This window comes from Dromiciops gliroides, chromosome 1 (assembly GCF_019393635.1).
Source record: "Dromiciops gliroides isolate mDroGli1 chromosome 1, mDroGli1.pri, whole genome shotgun sequence".
NCBI classification, from domain to species: domain Eukaryota; kingdom Metazoa; phylum Chordata; class Mammalia; order Microbiotheria; family Microbiotheriidae; genus Dromiciops; species Dromiciops gliroides.
The window spans coordinates 642074254-642098264 of NC_057861.1; the positions used below are offsets into that span (position 1 = coordinate 642074254).

The following is a 24011-nucleotide window of genomic DNA, read 5'->3' on the forward strand; positions in this document are numbered from 1 at the left end:
ACTAACAATGCATTAGTGTTCCAATTTTTCCACAGCTTCTCCAACATTTATTATTTTCCTTTTTTGTCATTTTAGCCAATCTGATAGGTGTCAGGTGGTACTTCAGAGTTGTTTTAATTTGCATCTCTCTAATCAATAGTGATTTAGAGCATTTTTTCATATGGAAATAGATAGCTTTTATTTCTTCATCAGAAAACTGCCTGTTCATATCCTTTGACCATTTCTCAATTGGGGAATGACTTGGATTCTTATAAAATTGATTTAGTTCCCTATATATTTTAGGAATGAGGCCTTTATCAGAAGTACTGGCCATAAAAATTGTTTCCCAGCTTTCTGCCTCCCTTCTAATTTTGGATGCATTGCTTCTGTTTGTACAAAAACTTTTTAATGTAATCAAAATCATCCATTTCATAATATTCTCTATCGTTTGGTCATAAACTGTTCTTTCCAAAGATCTGAAAGGTAGACTATTCCTTTCTCTCCTCATTTACCTATGGTATCACCTCTTATGTCTAAATCATGTACCCATTTTGACCTTATTTTAGTATAAGGTATAAGATGTTGGTCTATGCCTAATTTCTGCCATACTATCTTCCAGTTTTCCCAGCAGTTTTTGTCAAATACTGAGTTCCTATCCCAGAAACTGGAGTCTTTGGGTTTATCAAATAATACATTACTAGTGTCATTTACTACTGTGTTACCTGTGCCTAGCCTATTCCATTGATCCTCCACTGAATTTTTTAAGGCATTGTTTTCTTCAGTGAAATTATGTACTTTTTTTTTCCATTTGGCCAGTCAATCTTTGTGCTTCCTTTTCCAAGCTGCTGATTCTTTTTTCATAGTTTTCTTGTTTTGCTTTCATTTCTCTCCCCATTTTTTCTTCTACCTCTCTCAATTGATTTTTAAAATCCTTTTTGAGCTCTTCCAGGAAAGCTTTTTGTTCTTGAGACCAATTCACCTTCCCTCGTGAGGCTTCAGATGTAGGCAATTTGAGGGTATTGTCCTCATCTGAGTTTGCGTTGGCTTCTTCCCTGTTGATTCAGAAGCTCTCAATGGAGAGGGCTCTTTTTTGCTTCTTACTCATTATTGCAGCTTGTTGGTTTATTTTTTAAGTTGAGGTTTGCTCTGGGGGCGCCAGGGTCCCTGTTTCGGGCTTCTTGTGCAGGGGTATAGGTGCTGTGTGATCGGCTTTTTACTCTGAGGCCTTTATAGTGTGTGCAGTTTGTCCCCCTGCACTTCCTGTCTGAGTGCGCTCGGCCAAGTGCCCGATCCCGGCGCCTGATCCCATCTGTCCCGTTTGTGGCCCTCCCGGCCGGTGCAGGTAGGTTTTTCCACTGTCCTTCTTGGCCACCAGATTTTTGAACCAGGTTCCAGGGGCCTCACTTGTTCGGCTGTGGCCTTGCAGCTCCTGCTTACTTGCCCCAATCAGCACTGTGCTGCTGCCCTGCACTGGGCCTCCCTTTTTCCCCCGAGTCAGACAGACCTTTTCCTGAAGTCTTCTAAATTATCTCTGGTTGGAAGATTGTGTCTCTCTGTCTCTTTGCAGGTTCTGTAGTTTCAGAATCTGCCCAGAGGCTTGATTTGATGTTCTTTTTGAGGGAACAGAAGGAGAGCTCAGGCAGCTTGCTGCTTCCTCTCCGGTAGGCTTTTCTACAGTCTTTATATCTGAAAAGGAGTAGATGGCTTCTTTTTCTCACCTTTAAAAAAATAATAGGGGGCAGCTAGGTGGTGCAGTGGATAGAGCACCGGCCCTGGATTCAGGAGTACCTGAGTTCAAATGCGGCCTCAGACACTTGACACTTACTAGTTGTGTGACCCTGGGCAAGTCACTTAACCCCCTTGCCCCGCCCCCCCAAATAATAGAAATACATGAATAAAAATATTACTGCTCTGATAATACATGGATAAATAGCATTTTATAAAGCTTGGTTTTGGTGAGGCAAAGAAGTATTTGAAAGTTTTTTAGCTTCATCTTCATTCTTGAATAGGACTCCCTATGGTTATGCCCAATTGAGGAATCTCTCTTAATGAAAATTTTTGACTTCCTGCTTTCATCAAACAGATATGATTAAAATATTTCCCCTAACACTATAATGTGTGCATGAGTTGTTTAAATAGTTTCTTGTTATGGTTTGAAAATGACCTGAGTTCTTGGAGGCTATGCCAGTGGAGCAAAAGCAGGTCCTTTCAAGTTGGAAAGCTTTCAAGGATAGGCGTGATTGGTTATTGTCCGTTGTTCTTCAAGGAGTCCCAAAAGGACAAAACTGTTAGAGTGAAGTTACAGTGTGTCTGGCTTGTGGCTGATCAGGCAAGGATATGCCTGGTTGTGGACTGAATGCTTATGATTTAAAAACTGTTAGGTCAACTTTGCTGATGTTTATCATTGGTTAACTATAGTGAGTAAGCATCTCAGTGAAGTCACAGATAGTTCATATGCTTTGGGATCGATTCACACTTGATATTGATATGCTGAATCATCCATATATTTGCTTTTATCCATTGCTATTTCATCAACATGCATTTTGAGAAGCCTGACTGGGAACAGAGTTTTTCTGTGTGCCATGATCTATTTTGTAGAATATCTGGAAGGGACTCTATCATTTCAGTTGGATCTTTGCTAAAGAAAAAGCTGGAGAGCGCAATATAATCAATTGGGCATTTTGTGCCGTGTACAGTTGGTTTCTTGGGAAAATTGATTGGTTTTTATTAACTGGACCATCATAGCAAAAATGTGAACATCTTTGCCTGCCTCTTCCCCCCCCCCCCAAAGGAGACAAATGGAAAGAAATTCAGAGGGTGTGGGAAGACAAACAGATTGAAAGATTATTTTCCTTTTTTATATCTTAAGCATTTATTACACAACAGCTGTTGCTTTTTTGTTAATGCCAAGCATATATTTAATTTTAAAAAAACCTTCTGCAAATACACAACTACTTGAAGTAGCCTAAAGATACTGAATTACCTCTGAATTAGTTTTGAAGTTATTAATCCTCAGACAAAATACCAACTCCTGGGTCTACCAAAAAGAACTTGTTAAAATTTCATTCTTGGGGCAGCTAGGTAGTGCAGTGGATAGAGCACCGGCCCTGGAGTCAGGAGGACCTGAGTTCAAATGTGGCCTCAGACACTTAACACTTACTAGCTGTGTGACCCTGGGCAAGTCACTTAACCCCAATTGCCTCACTAAAAAAAAAAAAATTCTTAAGTAAGTTAGGCTCAAGTGATAGCAGCTGAATCTTAACATTTGACTCATTCACTTTTTTTTATTTCAAAGGGTTTATCTTTTTATTGAACTTTGATATTTAAAAAAAATTAACCAAAGCATTAACTCATAGTAAGCAATGAAAAGGTAATGTAGGAATGATGTTATAATAGGTACCAAAAATAAGAGATGAAATTCTCCTGGGCTAGAAATGGTCCCTCTTCCCCAGTGACAGCTTTATCATTGGTGGGAAACATCTAATCAGTCAGTGAGGGCAGAGTTGTGTGAACACCTTGGAGAGAGTGCAACCATCTGGAAAGATGCTACAAGTAATCACCTAAGGAGCTTGCAGTACTGTGGTTAATATTGGCTTGATGATGGTAATTTGAAGTATTGAGGGATACACATTTTAATTTTGAGTTCTTTTGATAGTTTATTTAGGACTTGGAAAAATGATTGAAGATAAGTTATTTTTCCATTCTCCTTTTGTCCATAAAACTGACAGGCCTTGATTCAGATACAGTCTCTTCCTCAATTAGCCCCTTTTCTTATGTTTTAAGAATGTCCTCATGCATTCTAATTGTTTAGTGGGCCTTCCCACGAACAGTAAAACTTAGCAAAAACTAATTATTTAACCTAATTATAAAATTTATCAAAATTGTAAGGCTAGTAGCAACCAGTACTTGAAGATTCCTAACAAAATAAATGAATTTGCTTTGAAATAAAAAATTTTGAATCCTGATTTCACATTGCTAATAACTTTTTCTTCTCTAAAAAAGGATAATAGTCTTGTTGAAATTTTGTATGCTGTTATTTTGGTTGACCTTGGAGACTAGGCTGTATTATTTAGTGTAAATATTTTCCTCAACAATTTTAAGAGAATTATTCTTAGCTCACTGATACTTTCTAGAATATTTATTTATTTTTTAAAGGATTTTGCTGGACTTCTTAAAGATTTGCCTGTCTCTTCCAAACTTGTGTTAAATATAGCACTATTCACCAAGAAAAGTAAGGATTCTCTTAACTATTCCCTCACCCTTAGTACAATATCCCATCAAGTATACTAGCTTGTCAATTCTACTTCATCTTACCAGTCAGAGCCACAGCCCTAAATCAGGTGTTTATCACCTCTTGTCCGAGTAGTATCTTTCTTTTCCTGCATTAGTCATATTGTGAAAGAGGAATCAGAACAAAAGGGAGAAACCTTAAAAAAGAAAAAACAAAAGTAGAAACAGTCAGAATCCACAGTTTTTTTCTGGGTGTGGAGAACATTTTCCATCATGAGCCCTTTGGCATTGTGTTGGACCATTGTATTGCTGAGAAAAGAGCCAAGTTTACCACAACTGATCATTACACAATGTTGCTGTTATTGTGTGTGATGTTCTCCTGGTTCTGCTCACTTCACTCTGCATCAGTCCACTTAAGTCTTTCTAGGTTTGGGTTTTTTGGGTTTTTTGGGGGTTTTGTTTTTTTTTTTGCCTGTTCATTTCTTACAGCACAATAGTATTCCATTACATTCGTATACCACAACTTGTTCAGCCATATCACAATTGATGGGCATTCTCTCAGTTTAAAATTCTTTGCCACCACAGAGAGCTGCTATAAATATTTTTGTGCATTTTTGTGTGGGTCCTACTCCCTTTTATGAGTAGTATCTTAATTGACTTCTCTGCTTCCAGTCTAGTCTCTGCCCAACTATCTTCCACATAGCTACCAATTTACTTTCTAAGCCATAAGTTTGACCATGTCACTGCCTTGCTCAGAAAGCTGTGGTGTTCATAGGTTAAAAAACAGGCTCCTTAGGTGGAGTGAAGTAATGGATAGAAATCCATCCTGGAGGCAGGAGGAAATCTCGCCTCTGAAACATAGTCATTTCAACTGTCCAGTGCTCTGAAAAACTCTGAAAGTGATCATTTGCAGAGAAGATGCTCACTTGTATTGGCAAAGGCATTTCCTCATCCAGGAAGTTAACTAGACCAGGAAAACCAGAGGTCCAATCCCTGTCCTTTAGCTTCCACACAATCTGACTTAAATCTGTTTCATGCTTAATTTCTTATTCTTTCTCTCCTTACACACTGTTTTCTAACCAAACTAGCCTACTAGTTATCCATGAAATAATAAATTACCTATATCTAGGGAGATATTTCTCACTTTTGAGCCAGGCCTTCCCTGGTCAAGTCCCTGTAAACTGAGAAAGGTTGTCAGGTTGCTCCACTGTAACTACGTTCACATTGCTTTCCAAATTAAAATATCCCAGGCCACCAGTTTCTTGCATGTATTGTTTCCGCCCATTCTAACATAAGCTCCTTGAGGGCTAGGACTGTTTTTGCTTTTGTATTTTTGCATCCTCAGCACTTGGCACAGTACTTGGCCTATATTAAGAACTGAATGCTTTTTTTCATGCATTCATTCATCCATCCTTGTTTGGTCCTATGGTGTCATCAAACATTTTTATTAACGACTTGTAAAGGCATAGATGGCATGTTATCAGGGTAGTAGATCATACAAAGCTAACCTCTGAGATGACAGTCATGTTCCAAAAATATCTGGAGAGACCAAAGCACTGTGCTGAGTCCAATGAAATGGAATTCAATAAAGAAGAAATTTAGGCTCACGTTTTGGTCCAAAAAATCAACTTGAGGAGCAGCTAGGTGACACCTTGGAGTCAGGAGGACCTGAGTTCACACTCAGACACTTACTAGTTGTGTGACGCTGGGAAAATCACTTAACCCTGATTTCCACCCCCCCCCCCCAAAAAAACCCCAAACAAACAAACCAAACAACAAAAGACCACGCCACTCGATAAGTGCAATATAGGGGAGCCATGATTAGACAGAAGTTGGATTGAAAAAGATCTGTGGTTACAATGGAGAGAGAGCTCACCATGAATCCAATGTCGGTGGCAGCCAAAGAGTGAGTAAGAATGTGATGATCTTTCTATGGAGTATTGTGTGCAATCTGGGCTCCACAACTTAGAAATGACAGGGTTGAGTTGGAAATGCTCTGAAGAAGAGTAGTCAGGGTATTTAAAGCCCAAGTTTGGGAGTATTATGAGGCTTGCTTAAAAAAATTGGGAGTTCTTCAACTGGAGGAGAAAAGGAAAAGAATTGGTTCTGTCCAGCTGGCACTAGAGGGCAGAACCAGAGCAATGGATGGAAGCTACAAAGAGGTAAATTAAAGCTTGATGTCAAGGAGCATTCTTAACCTAAAATGACCTAGTTAAACCTACCCCAAAGGGAGGGAGATGTCTGGGATCTCAGGCTCCCATCCTTAGGTGTCTTCAGTGAAATAATGATGACAGCTTGTCTGATACTTCGTAGTTGAGATTCCTTTTTTGGGGGTCAGGGAGGGGATAGGTTGGACTTATGGCTTTTGAGATTTCTTTTTGTTCAAGTTGTGTGTAATGATGCCTTAAACAGCTCAGGCACCACCCTGCTCCACAAAGACTCACTGGATCCTTTTTTTTTTTCCTCTCAAGTTATTTTCTCTTGTTATCTCTTTAGTTATATCCATTTTATTGTGTGCATGAGATCATAGGACCATAGTCTTAGAGGTGGAAGGGTTCTCGGGTCATTAGGCCAAACTCCTTATTTTGTAGATGAGCAAATAGATTACTTGCCTGTTGTTGCACAGGCATTAAAAGAGCCGGGATTTGAGTTCATGCCCTCTACTGTATTTTATTTTGTTTAGAATTTCATTTTCCAAATTGCATGTAAAAACAAATTTTGACATCAATTTTTAAAAACTTTTTGTTCCAACTTCTCTTCCTCCCTTCCTTCCCACCTCCACCCCCAAGAACTCAAGCAATTCAATATAACTTATACATGAGTAGTCACAGAAAACATCCCCACAGCTAGGTTGTGAGAGAAAACAGTTAAAACTTCAGATTAAGGAATTGTCAAAGAAAAAAAAGTTTCAATCTTTTTTCAGATAACATCAGTTCTTTCTCTGTAGATGGATTGCAATTTTCATAAGTCCTTTAGGGTTATATTGGATCATTGCCTTGATGAAAATAACTACATGCTTCCCTGCAGATCATCTTACACCATTGCTGTTATTTTGTATACAATACATTTCACTCTGCTTCAGTTCATGTAGGTCTTTCCAGGCTTTTCTGATAGCATCCTGTTCATCATAACTTTTATATAGTACCTTAAACTTGACAAAGAATTTTTACTCTATTTTCTATCTTCTTTTACTCTCTTCCTCCTCAAAAGTGTTTTACTTCTGACTGTCCCCTCCCCCTGCTCTGCCCTCCCTTCTTTCACCCTTCCCTCCTTTTCCTCTTCTAACCCTACTTTCCTGTAGGGTTAAATAGATTATTCTTCCCAATTGGGTGTGAATGTTTATTCCCTCCTTGAGCCCATTCTGATGAAATTAAGGTCTTTGAGGCTAATTGTGTTTCTTCCTCCCTCCTTCCTCAACCTTCTCTATGAAATCAAGCAATTCAATATGTCATACTTCTGCACTTATGCAGAATATATTCACCTTCCTCGAAAGTGTTTTGCTTTTTACTGTTCTCTCCCTCAATCTGCCCTTTCCTCCTTCCCTTCTTCCCCCGCTCCCATCTCCTTCCCCTCCCACTTTGCCTCAGGGCAAAAATATATTACTATACCTACTTGAGTATATATGTTATTACTTCTTTGAGACAATTCCCCTATGCCCTCTACTTTAAATCAAATTCTCTTTCTATTATATTGTCATTATCCTCTACCCCCCCCCTTTTTTGTGTTCTGTTCCTCCAGAAGAATATAAAAGTGCCTGAAGGATAGGGACAGTTTTGTTTCTGAATTTGTATTTCCAGAACCTAGCATGTAGTAAATGCAAAGTAAACATTTGTTGGATTGATTTTTTTCATTATTTGGGATCCGATAATTCCTATTTATAAACTTGTTTCAAAGAGTCATAGAATTTTTTGGCAGGAAAAAAGTCTAAGCAGTTTAATCACATTCCCTTCATTTATTTTAAAATAAATTTTAAATTATTAAACGCAATGACACTCTTAACAGTTAAACAGTATGAAGGTGAAAGGCATACATTCTGAATCATTGACTTTCTGATGAAATTTAAATTTATTTTTCCCTTTTAATCTTTTCTGTCTGTGTATTGAAAGTATTGGTTTGGGATTTTATGTAGGAGTATAGGAAATACGTGTATATTTTCCCATTCTACTCTTTTCATTTTATAGAAATCATTTTTCTTTTGTGTTTTATTGCACAGTAGTGTTCTATTTCATTGATCACTATTTGAGTAACCAATAGTTGGACAACGTAAGATGTCTCTAATTTTAAACATTAAGAATATTGCCACTATTAATATTTTTGTATAGAAATGCTTTTCTCTTTGAATATCTTTAGAATATAGTCCTAGTAGTGAGATTGCTACATTGAAGAGTATGGTCAATATTGCCAAATTGCTTTTTATAACACTAATTATTTTCCCCTCCAGCCTATTTTTCTACAATCCTACAAAATTGAGTCTTACTGAAATTTTTTTGGAATTTTCAAAAATCTATTTTGGATAGAAGGAAAGTACTTTCATTTTTGCAGTAGAACTATTTTCTTTTTTCTTTTGTTTTAGAAGACTAACTGGTTCTTGTTAGATTCTCTAAAGATGTTGGCAGTTTCAACAAAAGTTCAATTTTAAAATATGTTCATTTCTTTTAGACTCATAGGGTTTAGGAGCTGAAAAGAACCATAGAATCCAGTCCAAACCCTTCATTTTTAGGCAGATAGATTAAGGTCTACAAAAGCAAAATTATCAAACATCTGTTTTACATAGAGGCCAGCCAAACACCAGTCACTTTGGAAAAGATTTGGTTTGTAGAAAAGGGGAGACTTAGAAGATTAAGATTTTAAAATATTTTCTTTATCTCAGTGATCTCTTATTGCTGTCTGTCGTAATTATGACGACTTCATTTGATGGTAGATTTCATAGACTTGATTTCATTGGTGTAGGCCTGCCTGGCACCAATGCATATTGCAGTACCTTTGATACAGTAGAAGTCGTTTGAAAGTTAGTTTCTAGGGCTGAAAACTTCTTCACCTCATGACCAATCTGCTGAATCTTTCTAAGCTTAATTTGTCTACCTAGGCTGGTTCTCAGGCAGGACCATGCCTCTGAAGCCTTTTTTACTTACTTTGTGTTGGCATACACTTTAAGAATACATGGCTATGGGGGCAGCTAGGTGGCTCAGTGGATAAAGCACCGACCTTGGATTCAGGAGGACGTGAGTTCAAATGTGACCTTAGACACTTGACACTTACTAGCAGTGTAACCCTGGGCAAGTCACTTAACCCTCATTGCCCTCCCCCCCCCCCACACACAAAAAAATACAGGGTTACTTTCAAGGCCACAATGAGGAATTTGAAGAGAACCTTGGCAGTGATGACAATAATATTTATAATTAGCAAAAAAAAAAATTTAATCTATCTCAAACACATATGACCTACATTAAGAAAATTGGATATACAAATTCAATAAATTAAGGGCTGATTAATTTATTTTACAAAAATATTTCCTTTTGGGGGGCACTCACAACTCAGTGTTAATTCGGTATAGGGACAGACCTATGTTGCCGTAACAAAAGATTTTTCAGCTTTAGTTTTAGATTTGAATACTTGCATGTGCATATGTGTGTATACATATATCTTTTAAAAGTGTTTATCATCTTTCCCCTATTTCTTATTATATAATTCCTTAGTAGAAATAAGCTTGATTTGGCTGCAACTGAACGCCTTTTTACTCATCTCAATTAATATTCAGTTGCCATGGAGATTTGATGATACTGAACTGAATACCATTACAGCTGAAATTTAGGCATTGTTAAATGTTTAGGTTGAGTACACTGATCAGAGCTGAGAGTGGAATGGGAATAGAAAAATGAACAGGCACAAAATAGGTCAAAGTACTATAATAAAGATCTGTAAAGGTCTAAAACAAAAACCTACTTGGTTAGATTTAATTTCTTTTGCTTTGTAGGGGATATAACACTCCAGGGTTGGTGGATCCTACCAATAACTTTAATGCCCTTTTAATATTTTTGAATGTTAGGATTATTACAAGGAAAGCGAAGCATCAGAATTCGTATCTTGCAGGTTTTGTATTTGTTTCATTATTTATAGTCTAGTAGAATTATAAGTGAGGTGTTTGAAAGAAAAATGAAGGAAAGATTCTAATATATAATCAATTAAGATTTCTATCTTTTTTTTTAAAAATCAGAAGGGCAGCTAGGTGGCACAGTGGATAGAGCACGGGCCCTGGAGTCAGGAGGACCTGAGTTCAAATCCAGCCTCAGACACTTGACACTTACTAGCTATGTGACCCTGGGCAAGTCACTTAACCCCAATTGCCTCACCAAAAAGAAAAAAAAATCAGTATTTTTGTTCAATTTATTATTAATTATTATTACCTACATTTTCAGTTCCAAACTGTCTGCCTTCCTCCCTACTCCGACTTAATCATTTATGCCATTTGCTATTTCTGCTAGTCTGATTTCTTGTTTAAATTTATGTTCATTCCCCATCCCCCCCCAAAAAAAAACTTAGAAGAAAAATATTTTACTAATTAGCAGGAATTATTTAATGCTCCAACAGGCTTAAGTGAGATTGTTATAGTTGGTATGTCAAACTGGACATTTACTATTACTAGGAGTTAATCTACTTCATAAAATGTCTAATTTCCTTTCAATTCAACTCAACTGCCTCTACATGAGACCTTCCCTTACTCTCCTTCCCCCAATTTTCTTATATATATTTTGAATACATTTATATATGTATGTCATCTTATCCAATAAAATTGAGGATTCCTGAGCATAGAGAGTTTTCATTTTTCTCTTTCTATCCCCAGTGCACAATACCTGGTACATAGTAGATGGTTAGGAACAGTTTTGGATTTGTTTTAGCTCTTAACCATCTTTTTTTTTTTTTTTTTTATAAAAGTGGATAACCCTTCTGGGAAGCATGCTATATTTATAGAGCCCAGTATTCAGGAAACTAATGTTTTCTACCTGCTTTCTCTGTCATGTTCAGGTTTCAGAGAAGTAACAAGTGAAAGTGATATTTGCTCTTTTGTTTCAAGAGAGCGTTTGATCAGAGCCATGAAGGCCACTTTGGGAAATGACGGGCCTGTGAAAAGCAAATCAATAAAAGGGCTTTTTTTGTTTTGTTTTTGATAGCCAAATGTTATAATGGTTGGATTTTTCATATTATTCTTTTTAGTCTAACTAAGCAAGAACTAAACCATGCAATTCCAGTCATTCACGTGTTTTTATTTCTCTAAGATTTTATCATTTCTTTGGAAGAAATCTTTTGACTAGCATTATCTTAGTACCCAGGTATTTAATGTTCTTCGGTATTTCTTTTCTAAAGGGAAGCTATTTCAATTGTTTTCTACTTGTCTCTTATATATATGACCATTTCTTCAAGATATTCAATATTTGTCAAAACATAATATTATGATCAGTTATATGGGAATATTTTGAGAAAAGGTATTGTCCTCATTTTATAGAAGCCATATTGTTGTTGTAAGCCATATTGTTAATATCATTTTTTGTTTTTCTGTTTTTTTGAAAAGAATTTAGTGACATGCTGTGGAAAAATAAAATAAATTTAAAATAAATTTCATTTTTAACAATATAGGATGTTAATACAGTTATTTCTTTATTGTCCAAAATTCTTTAGAAAATGTAGTTAAGTGTGTTAACTTACTCTAATTCCACAATTATAGTTTAAAATATTCATTAATTTTTAAAAAACTTTTCTTTTAGATAAATGAACTGGTGGATGTTCGAGATGAAGCCCTTGGTTCTTGGTTTGAAGCTCATATAAAGAATGTGGTCCCTGCAACAAAACGTAAAAGTGGCAAAGCTAAAGCAAAGAGTGGCAGAAGGACTAATGGAAATTTAAGTCATGATCATTCCAGAGGCAACACAAATAAATTGGACACTGCTCCCTCCACATCTCACTCCTGTGTGAATAGTGAAGATGTTGTTTATCATATCAAGTATGACGAGTAAGTGGTCATGCTATTATGAGGACCTCATTCATGTTTGTTTTGTTTGTAGAAGCCAACAATCTGAAGAAAAAGGAATCTTAACGTGGAAAGATCGATGTTCGATTTCATAATTAACATTCAAGAAATCATAGTTTTAAAAACAAACTTAATTTTTTAAATAGAGGAATTTGAGTCAACGAATACTAAGGATTGCCTGATGATAGCTTCAGTGTTGAATCATTCTTTAGTTTTAGATGGTTTTCTTATATGATCAATCTCTATCGGCCCTGTCTTGAAATTTGAGATAAAACTATAAAATAGTATTGCTGTAGTTCCCTTAATTCTATGGTAAAATTATGTATTGATGAATAACGAATATCATCATAGAAAAACATGCAATCTTGTTTTCTTAGCGCTCTAAAGAACATTGAATGGCATGAAATGGCACAAATGTATAGAATAATAGCCATATGATATTAGTGAAGTAAGAGTTGTTTTTAGTATTGTTATTAAATTGGCACAGTGTGTATAGGAAGATAGAAAAGATACTTAACTAGGAAGATGATTTCTAAATAGAATACTTCTATGTTGACAAAAATCCCTAAAAATTATATTTTGTAATTTAAAATACTGGTAAAAATCACCTTATAGTTAAAGAAGCCTTAAATTTTTTCTGTTAATACCTAAGTGATAAGAAATCACCTGGATCATTTTTTTGAAGATTATGTTCAAAATAACATTTTTTAATCTGTGAAAGTTAGAATAAAAAATACTAGAATTATTTATACATTACGGTTTTACTCCCAGAAAATAATCTATGAAAATAATCCCAGAAAACAGATCTATTCCCATCGATTCACATTTCCAAGTTCTCTTATCTTTGGATTCAAAAATAGATGTTTCCAGGCTTTTCTTTTCCTAATTGTTCTTTAAGTTGTTCCTTTTCCTTTTGTCCTTTGCTATTTAATTTTTGTTCTGGTTACTATTGTGAGCCCTCCTTGTCGATTCTTTTGAATCATTATGAAGTTGACTACCATAATAGGCCAGCATAAGTGGCTGTGATCTAGGTTGGAATGTTTGGAAGGTAAAGATGATAGAGTTGGGACTGCAATGTGGAAGTGAGTAGCATGGATAGTTTTGGGAACTGAGCACTGTGGTTTGATTTACCCTTATTCAGTTTGTTCTAGCCACAAGTAAAACTAAAACTCATTTGTGAACAGTTAGCTATATAGTGTTTTAAGATTTACACAATTTGGGGCAGCTAGGTGGCTCAGTGGATAAAGCACTGGCTCTGGATTCAGGAGGACATGACTTCAAATTCGGCTTCAGACACTTGACACTTACTAGCTGTGTGACCCTGGGCAAGTCACTTAACTGTCACTGCCCTGCCCCCCCCCCAAAAAAAATTATACAACTTTCTTTAGAAGTAACCCTTTGAATTTAGCAGTACAAATATCCTCATCTTGTAGATAAGAAAACTGAAATTCAGAGATTAGCATAGCTAGTAAATGTTATTCTCTCCTGAACTCCCAAGTCAGGACCCTTTCAAGCAAATAACCATCTTTTTTTTTTTTTTTTTAAACCACGAATTATGCTTAACTATAGAATACTGCATCATTCATAGGTGCTTGAAAAGCTACACTTACAAAGTGGTTTTGATTTCTTAGCATACTACTTTATTCATGGTAAGCATCTTCTGATTACTTTTAGTTGATCTATTTCTTAAAACATCTGTAGTTTTTGTCCTGGTTCAACTATTTTAAAAATACATCATTTCAGGGGCGGCTAGGTGGCGCAGTGGATAAAGCAGCGGCCCTGGATTCCAGGAGTACCTGAGTTCAAATCTGACCTCAGACACTTAACACTTACTAGCTGTGTGACCCTGGGCAAGTCACTTAACCCCCATTGCCCCACAAAAACAAACAAACAAAAATACATCATTTCTTCTTTATTCTTGAAGCTTTCTGATTGCTATAAACAAAGTCTAATGGAAAAAGTTCTTCCCACTGTAAGTTCTGCTTGCCTAAAATCACCTATCATAGCTTTAAGCTTATGTTTAATATTAAACCTTTTTCAAAGATATATCGGGATTGGTTGACCTAATGAATAGATTATAATTTTTGCATGAAGTTGATGAAAATGTCACTCCATAATCAGCAAAGCTTTCAGTTGATTTCTGAAAAAATAATTGAGATCAGCAAGTACTGTCATACTTATCTAAAAGAGTTGGAATGGGGGAAAAAAATCATATGGAAGGAAGAGACCACAAAATTACCAAGTAGGGAAACAACAATTTGAGGTTATTTTATTGAAAGATCAAATAGCTCTGAGTAACTTTGATTCCCCAGAACCGTGGCACATTTTTATTAAAACATAAACTCCCAAAGAATAGGAACATCCAACTTTTGTTTTAGCCCCCCCACCCATACAGTGTCTGATTCATAGCAATTGGTGCTTTATTTTTTTTTTAAGTGAGGCAGTTGGGGTTAATTGACTTGCCCAGGGTCACACAGCTAGTAAGTGTTAAGTGTCTGAGGCCAGATTTGAACTCAGGTACTCCTGACTCCAGGGCTGGCGCTCTATCCACTGTGCCATCTAGCTGCCCCCCCCCCTTTTTTTAATCGGTGATTTTTTTCATTGATTTAACAAATACTTAGGAATATCTTTCCATATCATGGAGAGCCAAGTGTGAAACCCTGGGGAAATAGAAAACCTAAATAAGATAGTCTGAATTCTCTGAGTTTACATTCTCAGTGAGGTAACACAAAGGCAACTTTCATACACAGTATTAAGTACTTTAGAATTGGAGAACAAAGTTTAATTGGGTCTTCAAAGGGACTGTCGTTATTATATGATGCTATGTAAGACTGTACTGTTTTACTTTATTGTCATTATAGAACTATAACATAGTAATCAGTAATGACTTGAAGCAAATTCAAGTTAAAAGAAAAATTCAATTTGGCTCAAGTATGAAGGCAGTGAATCAAAATAAGATGGTAATAATAGGTTGTTTTGTCATGGCCTTGAATGCCAGGTTAAGAAATCTAACCTTTTGGGGCAGATAGGTGGAACAGTGGATAGAGCACCAACCCTGGAGTCAGGAGTACCTGAGTTCAAATCCGGCTTCAGGCACTTGACACTTACTAGCTATGTGACCCTGGGCAAGTCACTTAACCCCAATTGCCTCACAAAAAAAAAGAAAGAAAGAAAGAAAAGAAATCTTTTAATCTGGGAGTAATAGGGAGGTATAAGCTACTCATGATAATTAACCTACCAGTATTGGTAGAGTTTGGAGGCAAATGATAAGTCAGGAGGCTATTATAGAAGTCTTATCTCAAGGTCCTGTCTAGTTCTAAATCTGATCTTATAACTAAAAGTTTTCTAGCCAGGGTAACTAGAAGAATGTTGGAGCTAGAGGTAGAAATAGAGCAGTTAGGAGAAGCAGAGTTTGATTAAGATGGGATACTCTGAGGGATATATTAATCCTTCATTCCCAGGCTTAAACAGTAGGGCTTAGCACCTTCTATTTCTCAGTTTGTCTGAAAAAAGATAATGAACTTTCTCCAGCTGTTTAGAGTAGATAACAGAGAAACAAATGTCCCAAACTAGTATGGGACCTCTAGGTCTTTTCCCCCTTAATTTTTTATTTATTTCATGAAATATTTCCTAATTACTTTTAAAAAATGTTTAGGGGCGGCTAGGTGGTACAGTGGATAGAGCACTGGCCCTGGAGTCAGGAGTACCTGAGTTCAAATCCGGCCTCAGACACTTAACACTTACTAGCTGTGTGACCCTGGGCAAGTCACTTAACCCCAATTGCCTCACTTTAAAAAAAAAAGTTTAACATTCTTTTTTTAAAAACTTCGAGCTCCAAATTCTCTCCTTCCCTCCTCTCCTCTGCCTTCCTTGAGAAGGCAAATAGTTTTATATAGGTTACACATGTACAGTCATGCAAATTATTTCCATATCGGCCATGTTACAAAACAGACAAAAAGAACCAGAAAAATAAAGATTTTTTTTTTAAAGTATGCTTTAATTTGCATTCAGAGGGGTGGCTAGGTAGCACAGTGGATAAAGCACTGGCTCTGGAGTCAGGAGTACCTGAGTTCAAATTTGGCCTCAGACACTTGACACTTACTAGCTGTGTGACCCTGGGCAAGTCACTTAACCCCCATTGCCCCGCAAAACAAACTAACAAAAAAAAGCAAAAAAAAATTTGCATTCAAAGTTGATCAGTTTTCTCTCTGGAGATGGAGAACATTTTTCATCATGGATCCTTTGAGATTGTCTTTTTTTTTTTTTTTTTAGTGAGGCAGTTGGGGTTAAGTGACTTGCCCAGGGTCACACAGCTAGTAAGTGTCAAGGGTCCGAGGCCGGTTTTGAACTCAGGTACTCCTGACTCCAGGGCCGGTGCTCTATCCACTTCGCCACCTAGCTGCCCCCTGAAGATAGACATTTAAGTAGCTATGTGAAAGAGAGAATCTCTTCCAAACCTCATGCAAGTCAGGGTTGGTTGTTTTTTTTTTTTAAATGGGAGTATAGGGTGTAACAGGGTAAAAACAGCTTCCATAGTCCATGAGGAATGATAAATATTTTAAAACTAAAGTTTTTTGAAAGAATTGTTGGCTTCAGTCATAAGAAAAAATGCTCTAAATCGCTATTGATTAGAGAAGTGCAAATTGAAACAACTCTGATCTACCATCCCATATATCAGATTGGCAAATGTTGGAAGGGCTGTGAGAAAATCAAAACACTAATCCACTGGTGAAGTTGTATACTGATAAAAACCATTCTATAGAGCAATTTGGAACTATGCTCAAAGGGCTATAAAACCGTGCATACCCTTTATAACCAAGGAATACCACTTACTAGGTCTGTATCCCAAAGAGGAAAACATAAATAAAAAGAATCTATATATACAAACACATTTATAGCAGCTAGGTGGCGCAGTGGATAAAGCACCTGCCCTGGATTCAGGAGTACCTGAGTTCAAATCCGGCCTCAGACACTTGACACTTACTAGCTGTGTGACCCTGGGCAAGTCACTTAACCCTCATTGCCCTGCAAAAAAACCCCCGAAAAACCCTAAAGACAGGAATCCTATTCTTAGTTCCTCCTGGTCTTACGTAGGCTATATCTGTACTGCCAGATCCTTCAACTTATAGTTGCATTATGTGGTCTCTAGACCTTTTACCTTATTCATTTTCCATGTGATACAGATCAGTTTCAATGTTCTTAATATATGGGAGTTGAGGACCAAACATAGTACTCCATTTGTAATTTGAATAAAGTACAGAGTGGAGCAGAGCTATCACACCCCTTGTACTAAAGGCAATCTATTAAAGACAATCTAAGATCACTTCAGCTTTTTTGGCTGCCACGTCACACAATTAAGCTTGCAGTCTCATCTCCCCCATTTTTGTTTTTGTTTTTTTGTTTTTGCTAGAACGGTCTAGCCAAACCTCTTGAACTTTCTTTGTGTTTTTTTAAGCACAAATGTATATTATTTGCATTTTTCTCTATTGAATGTAATCTTATTAGATTCATGTGACTATTGTAGCATATATAAATCTTTTTGGATATTTACTTTAGCATCTCACATTGTTCATACCACTTGTTTTATTTGTAAATGTATCTATAATTTCAACAATTACTTTATCTGTAGGTTTTTGTTTTGTTTTTTTGGTGAGGCAGTTGGAGTTAAGTGACTTGCCCAGGGTCATACAGCTAGAAAGTGTCAAGTGTCTGAGGCCAGATTTGAACTCAGGTCCTCCTGAATCCAGGGCTGGTGCTTTATCCACTGTGCCACCTAGCTGCCCCTTATCTGTATTTTTAATAAAAAGGTTGAACAACCCAGAGGCAAAGACAGATTCCTAGGGGACTCCACTAGACATGTCTTTCCACTTTGAAATAAATTCATTTGGAGCACATCATTTAGGTAGTTTAACTGGTATTTAACTAACTTAACTATATAGGTATATACTGTATGTTCATCTAGTACCATATTATGTGATGCTGATTAGGTGAGAAGCTTTGCTACAAATGATAATATATGCATTTGTGATACTGAGGAGGAAAAAAAAGAAAACTTCTCTTGCTGTTTAAAAGTACCAAAACATCAGGAAAGATGGGTTCTGTTAATCCATTCAAGCAGAAGAATCCTCTATTTTCTTTTAAATATGGATAGGATAGCAGATGCTCCTTAATTAGAAATTGTCAAGCAGAAGTTATATTACCAGATATCAAGGATATTGTTGAAAAAGTTCCTATTCAATTAGTTTGGATGAGAATCCTACTCCCTTGTCTCCCTAATTATTAGTTCTGTCTTCCTAGCTTCATTTATCTGTGTACATGTTATATCTCCACAGTAAAGTGTAAATTCCTTGAAAGCAGGAACCATTTCTGTCTTTGTATTCCCAGTACCCTCCATGCTACCTTGCACATAATAAATGTCTCTTAATCTGTTGAATTGAACTGGAAAGGGAGTGCTGATGGCTGGCATAGTGAATATACAGAATCCAATAGTGAACCCAGAAGATTTTATGTATGAAGACATTGTTTCAAGTCTTAAGTCTGCAGTTTAATAATTCCATATTCTTGGGCATTTCTCTTGGGCTTGATGGCACCTCTTTAAGAGGGGGTTGGACCAGATGATCTTTAAAGCCACGTTAGACTGAATCCTCAGGGCTACACTTTAATTTTTTTTAATCATTCTTGGAAATTTAAGATATCCCTAGATTTATAAAGATTTAACCATGGAAATAATTTCATACTGGCAGCAGAGTATTAAGAAACCTTACCATTAGATTCTAGGCATTCTTTGACCTTGTGAACATACCCTCTAGCCATTTATGAGTAGAGTAGGGGAAAGAAGTGGATGCTAACATGCTGTTAACCAACACATAGCACAGGATCTGTTCGTAATTAACATTTGAAAATTCCTTATTGAATTGACCACTTGGGGAACCCCATGATGTAAAATGATTGTTGTGTTACGGTTTCTAAAGCTGAACAGGTTTGAGAATGGCTTAACATAGAAACTTATTATATTATCCAAGTTTCTCAAGAAAATTGGCAAGTATGCTTCATAGTTGCTTTCATATCTGTTTAATTTTTAATTGGTATGATTTTTAGGAGCGATTATTTTTACCATAGCTTTGATTTATTAAAAAAAAAAACTTCAAAAGAAACAGCAGCGATATTATCAGTACCATTAACATGATTTTATCTTTGTAGGGTGAGTCTTAAGGGAAAATTGTCTCTTTATCTATCAATAACAGTTGAACATTTTGTATTACATTTCCATCAAGTGGAGATGAGCAATTTACATTCATTTCTTTAACTAGTTTTAGAAAACTGTATTCTTTGTCTGTTAGACATATTTATCATCCTTAATGAGTACTTAATCACTAGACCACTACCGTCTTTCAAATTATCCTCCCTTGCCGTAGACATTGCAGTATCTTCATACTTAGATCTTTCCAATCTTTATATTTTTATTGGCTTCTCCTTTTCCTGTCATCTAAATGAAGGTGTTTCCTAAAGTTGCATTGCACTTCAACATCCTCCTTCACTGTTCTGTTGACGAACTCATCCATATCACTTCAGTGGATGACTGACTCAGTTTAGAGCCTGTTTTCTTTCAGAGTCTAGTCTCCAATCTCTAAATATTGACTGTAGCTCTACATGGCTATTTCATCGTATCAGACTCAGCCTTTGGAAGTTTAACTCAAAATATCTCCTGTCAGCCCTTTGTTTTCTCTGTTAATTTTTGACCTTTACTCTTCCAGTCACTCAGCCTCAGTTGGTTGATTTCCTTTTTGCTTAAGGTACTAATTTGGACGACATAGTATTTTAAGATTAACCTGGAGGCTATATAGAGGTAATAGTGATTGAAAGAGAAGATACCAATTGTGAGGCTGTTTGGAATGGGTTATTATTAACTTTGTACTATTATAGAATTGGCCTTCATTGGCAGTACATTTGCTCTCTTCCTCCTCTGTCCTGTGGATTAATCTAAAGTCTTTTTTGATCCTTCAGTGATTTCCTTTTGCTTGAATGAAGATAAAACTCCTTAGCTTGGCATTAGAGATCTTTAGTAATCTGTCACCAATTTATATTTTTGTCCTGAGGGGGGAAAGAAAAATGCTAACCTGTGTCAGGTAGAGGATAGAAAGATGTGTGACACAGACACTGCAAGTACAAAAGCAAGAGCTCTTAAGTATATGGAGCTTTGTAATAGGTAGAAGAATCTTACTATAGAGCATAGAACCCCAGATGCTGCAAGGATTAAACTATTCCATATACTTAAGGGAATGATCTTGTGAACGTACAGTTCCCAACAGGAGAGAAACCATTCAGAATAACCAGAGGAGTAGCAAATGAGTACTAGTGGTTATTGACTCCTGGCTGAGGGGTGAGGAGGCATTTGGTCTTGTCTTGACCTGATAAAAAGTAGAGAGATCTATTCTCTTCTTTTCTTTCTTTCTTTCTTTCTTTCTTTCTTTCTTTCTTTCTTTCTTTCTTTCTTTCTTTCTTTCTTTCTTTCTCTTTTTCTTTCTTTCTTTCTCTTTTTCTTTCTTTCTTTCTCTTTTTCTTTCTTTCTTTCTCTTTTTCTTTCTTTCTTTCTCTTTTTCTTTCTTTCTTTCTCTTTTTCTTTCTTTCTTTCTCTTTTTCTTTCTTTCTTTCTCTTATTCTTTCTTTCTTTCTCTTTTTCTTTCTTTCTTTCTCTTTTTCTTTCTTTCTTTCTCTTTTTCTTTCTTTCTTTCTCTTTTTCTTTCTTTCTTTCTCTTTTTCTTTCTTTCTCTTTTTCTTTCTTTCTCTTTTTCTTTCTTTCTCTTTTTCTTTCTTTCTCTTCTTCTTTCTTTCTCTTCTTCTTTCTCTTTTTCTTTCTTTCTCTTTTTCTTTCTTTCTCTTTTTCTTTCTTTCTCTTTTTCTTTCTTTCTCTTTTTCTTTCTTTCTCTTTTTCTTTCTTTCTCTTTTTCTTTCTTTCTCTTTTTCTTTCTTTCTCTTTTTCTTTCTTTCTCTTTTTCTTTCTCTTTTTCTTTCTCTTTTTCTTTCTCTTTTTCTTTCTCTTTTTCTTTCTCTTTTTCTTTCTCTTTTTCTTTCTCTTTTTCTTTCTCTTTTTCTTTCTCTTTTTCTTTCTCTTTTTCTTTCTCTTTTTCTTTCTCTTTTTCTTTCTCTTTTTCTTTTTCTTTTCTTTTCTTTTCTTTTCTTTTTTTTTTTTGGTGAGGCAATTGGGGTTAAGTGACTTGCCCAGGGTCACACAGCTAGTAAGTGTTAAGTGTCTGAGGCCAGATTTGAACTCAGGTACTCCTGAATCCAGGGCCAGTACTCTATCCACTGTGCCACCTAGCTGCCCCAATCTACTCTCTTCTAAGCAAGTGTAGTAGTGGATGCTATCTTTTCTTCCAAGTGGGGGCGGGTTGTGGGGGGAGAAGAGAACTAAATTTGGAGCCAGAAGGACTAATGTCAAATGTCAGCTATGAGTTACGTAAATGACCAAATCTTTTCATTTCTTTGAGCCTCAGTTTTTTCAGCTGTAAAATAAGGGATTTGGATGAGAATCTTTATGTACTATCTAGCTCAAGGACTTTAACCCAGTAATGCAACAGAAAATAACCCATTACACAAATGTCTTTTGAGGGTATCACTGTTGAATATAATAATGAATGGGTATTATTATAACCACACATCTGAGAGATTACTTTAATAATAATAGTAATAATTACTTTAAACTTGGCTTAATTTTCTAATTCTCAAGAAAACGATCAAAAATACCTACTTAAAGACATATCATGTTCATCACAATATCTTAATGAATGTTTAAGTAACTATAAACAGATGACTTTAGTTACTTCCTGGTATGTGTAAGATACTGGTTGGGGGAGGACAGTGCAAAAAAGTTTAAAATAGGGTTTTCCCCCATGGTTTAACATTTTGTATATGAATATAACAATAAATTAACCAGTAAATCAACTAAGTGCTTTCTATGTATCAGGCACAGTGTAGCAGTATTGTTGGAAAATGATACTTCAGAGGTGGTACTTAATCTGGATTTTGAAGGTTGACTTGAATTTAGGTAACTGGAGAAAAGTATAAAAAAGAATACAGATAGAATGACATGAACAAAGGCATTTAAGAGGAACATTGAAGGCATGTCTGAATACACTAGTCTGTTGGAAGCAAGGTTTGTGGAAGGAAGTAGGAGATAGAGATTTGATTTGATTTGATGGCAAAGACTATAATGATAATTTAAGAAATTCATCTATGGATTCATCTGTGGATTAATATAGAATAGCACCCTAATTTGACAGGTTTTTTTTTTCCAGTTTAGTTTTTTTAAGTGAAAAACTATTAACGCAAATGTACACTTAAGTGCCATTTTTGTCAATAGAGTAAGATCCTTCTCTTTCTTAATTGGCCCCCAGTTGAGTGGCAAAAGAGTGGAGTGAAAAAAAAAATTTGAAATATAGAGAAACCCGAGGTAAAATCGTACACTTGATAGATGGATGACTGGATAAGTCATTTAACCTCTCTAAATTTCGTCTATAAAAGTGGAATAATAATCCCTATAGTGATGACCTTACAGAGCTATAAGGATAAAATAATGTATATAGAGTGATTTGCAAACCTTATAGCATATTTAACTTTTTACATGTATAACTTTTTATAATGATTGGAAATGAGTTTTAAATCTTCCATTATCTTCAAATGGTGTTGGGGAGGAGTATTAGAAAAACTCACATGTGGACAGAATTAATACACTTCTGTATCATATCATAGGAATGCACAAATATTTTCTGTGGCAAAGGAAAACTAGAATCTTCAGACATGGGCGACTGATTGCTAAGAGAGGTTTCCATAGTGATGAGAGACCACATGAGAATTTTTATGTTCTAGTATTAATGTTTAAAATTAGAAACAAAGTCACTAATTCACTTTAGCAATGAAAAGGTTTTTGTACATTTTAGATTATCTTGTGGTGTTACAGTATATAGAGAAAAGTCTCTAATCTGACATTATTTCTTAGTATAGTTATATAGCTTAGATATTGGTAAAGTGGTATAAATTGTGGCTTATTGTCTATATAAGTGTGGAAATTCCCTTTTCATCTCCTTTTTCTACCAAAGGTGTTTGTAGAGAACATATACAGTAGTTTCAGTAGGCTCATTAACTCAAGTCAAGGATGCTTCCTCTTCCCTGCCATGGTTATCAGTCATAACCCATACATATATGCTCTTGTCCTTGAAGTTTCTTGTCCATTCAGTCCATGGTGTTGTGGTAAGAGCATTGGCTTAGGAATTATGTTACTGGGTTTGAATGTCCTGCCTTGGGTGTTTAAACTTGCTGGATCTCAAGTTTGCTCAACTATAAAATGAGAATGTTGGGCTTGGTTATCTCAAAGGTCCCTTTCAGCTCTAAATCCTATAAATCTTTCCCTGATTACTCTGTAGAAGGTTCCCTTAACGCACAGTAGGGCTTCTTGGGTTGTTTTTTAACATTTCGTGGATACACAGACAACACTTGTATATAGTTAATCTGTTAGGCTACATTCCGACTGTAAGAATAGGCCATCTTGTTGAAATATAGAAGTCCTACATCTTATGCTATTCTATGGTCATGTCATTATTGGTCATATTTCCATTGCCCTTTGTGTCACTTGCAATTCTGACTTACCTGAGGTCATGACATTCCACGATTCTCATCCTCATGCTAAGCACTTCAGTGGGACAATATTAGGGTTTTTAAAAAACGGACTTTTACATTAGTGAAACAGCAGGGGGAAAATGGAAAAAACAGTTCCTGGCCACTC

At 36.0% G+C, this 24011-nt stretch overlaps 1 protein-coding gene across 2 annotated transcripts in view; it reads left to right on the forward strand.

Annotated features, from left to right (window-relative positions):
* Positions 1-24011, forward strand: part of UHRF2 (ubiquitin like with PHD and ring finger domains 2) — a 156120-nt gene that overhangs the window by 48661 nt on the left and 83448 nt on the right. For both annotated transcript variants that reach the window (XM_043979256.1, XM_043979257.1), the window contains exon 3: positions 11970-12214. In XM_043979256.1, the coding sequence (XP_043835191.1) occupies positions 11970-12214 (245 nt within the window). The remainder of the gene's footprint in view (positions 1-11969; positions 12215-24011) is intronic.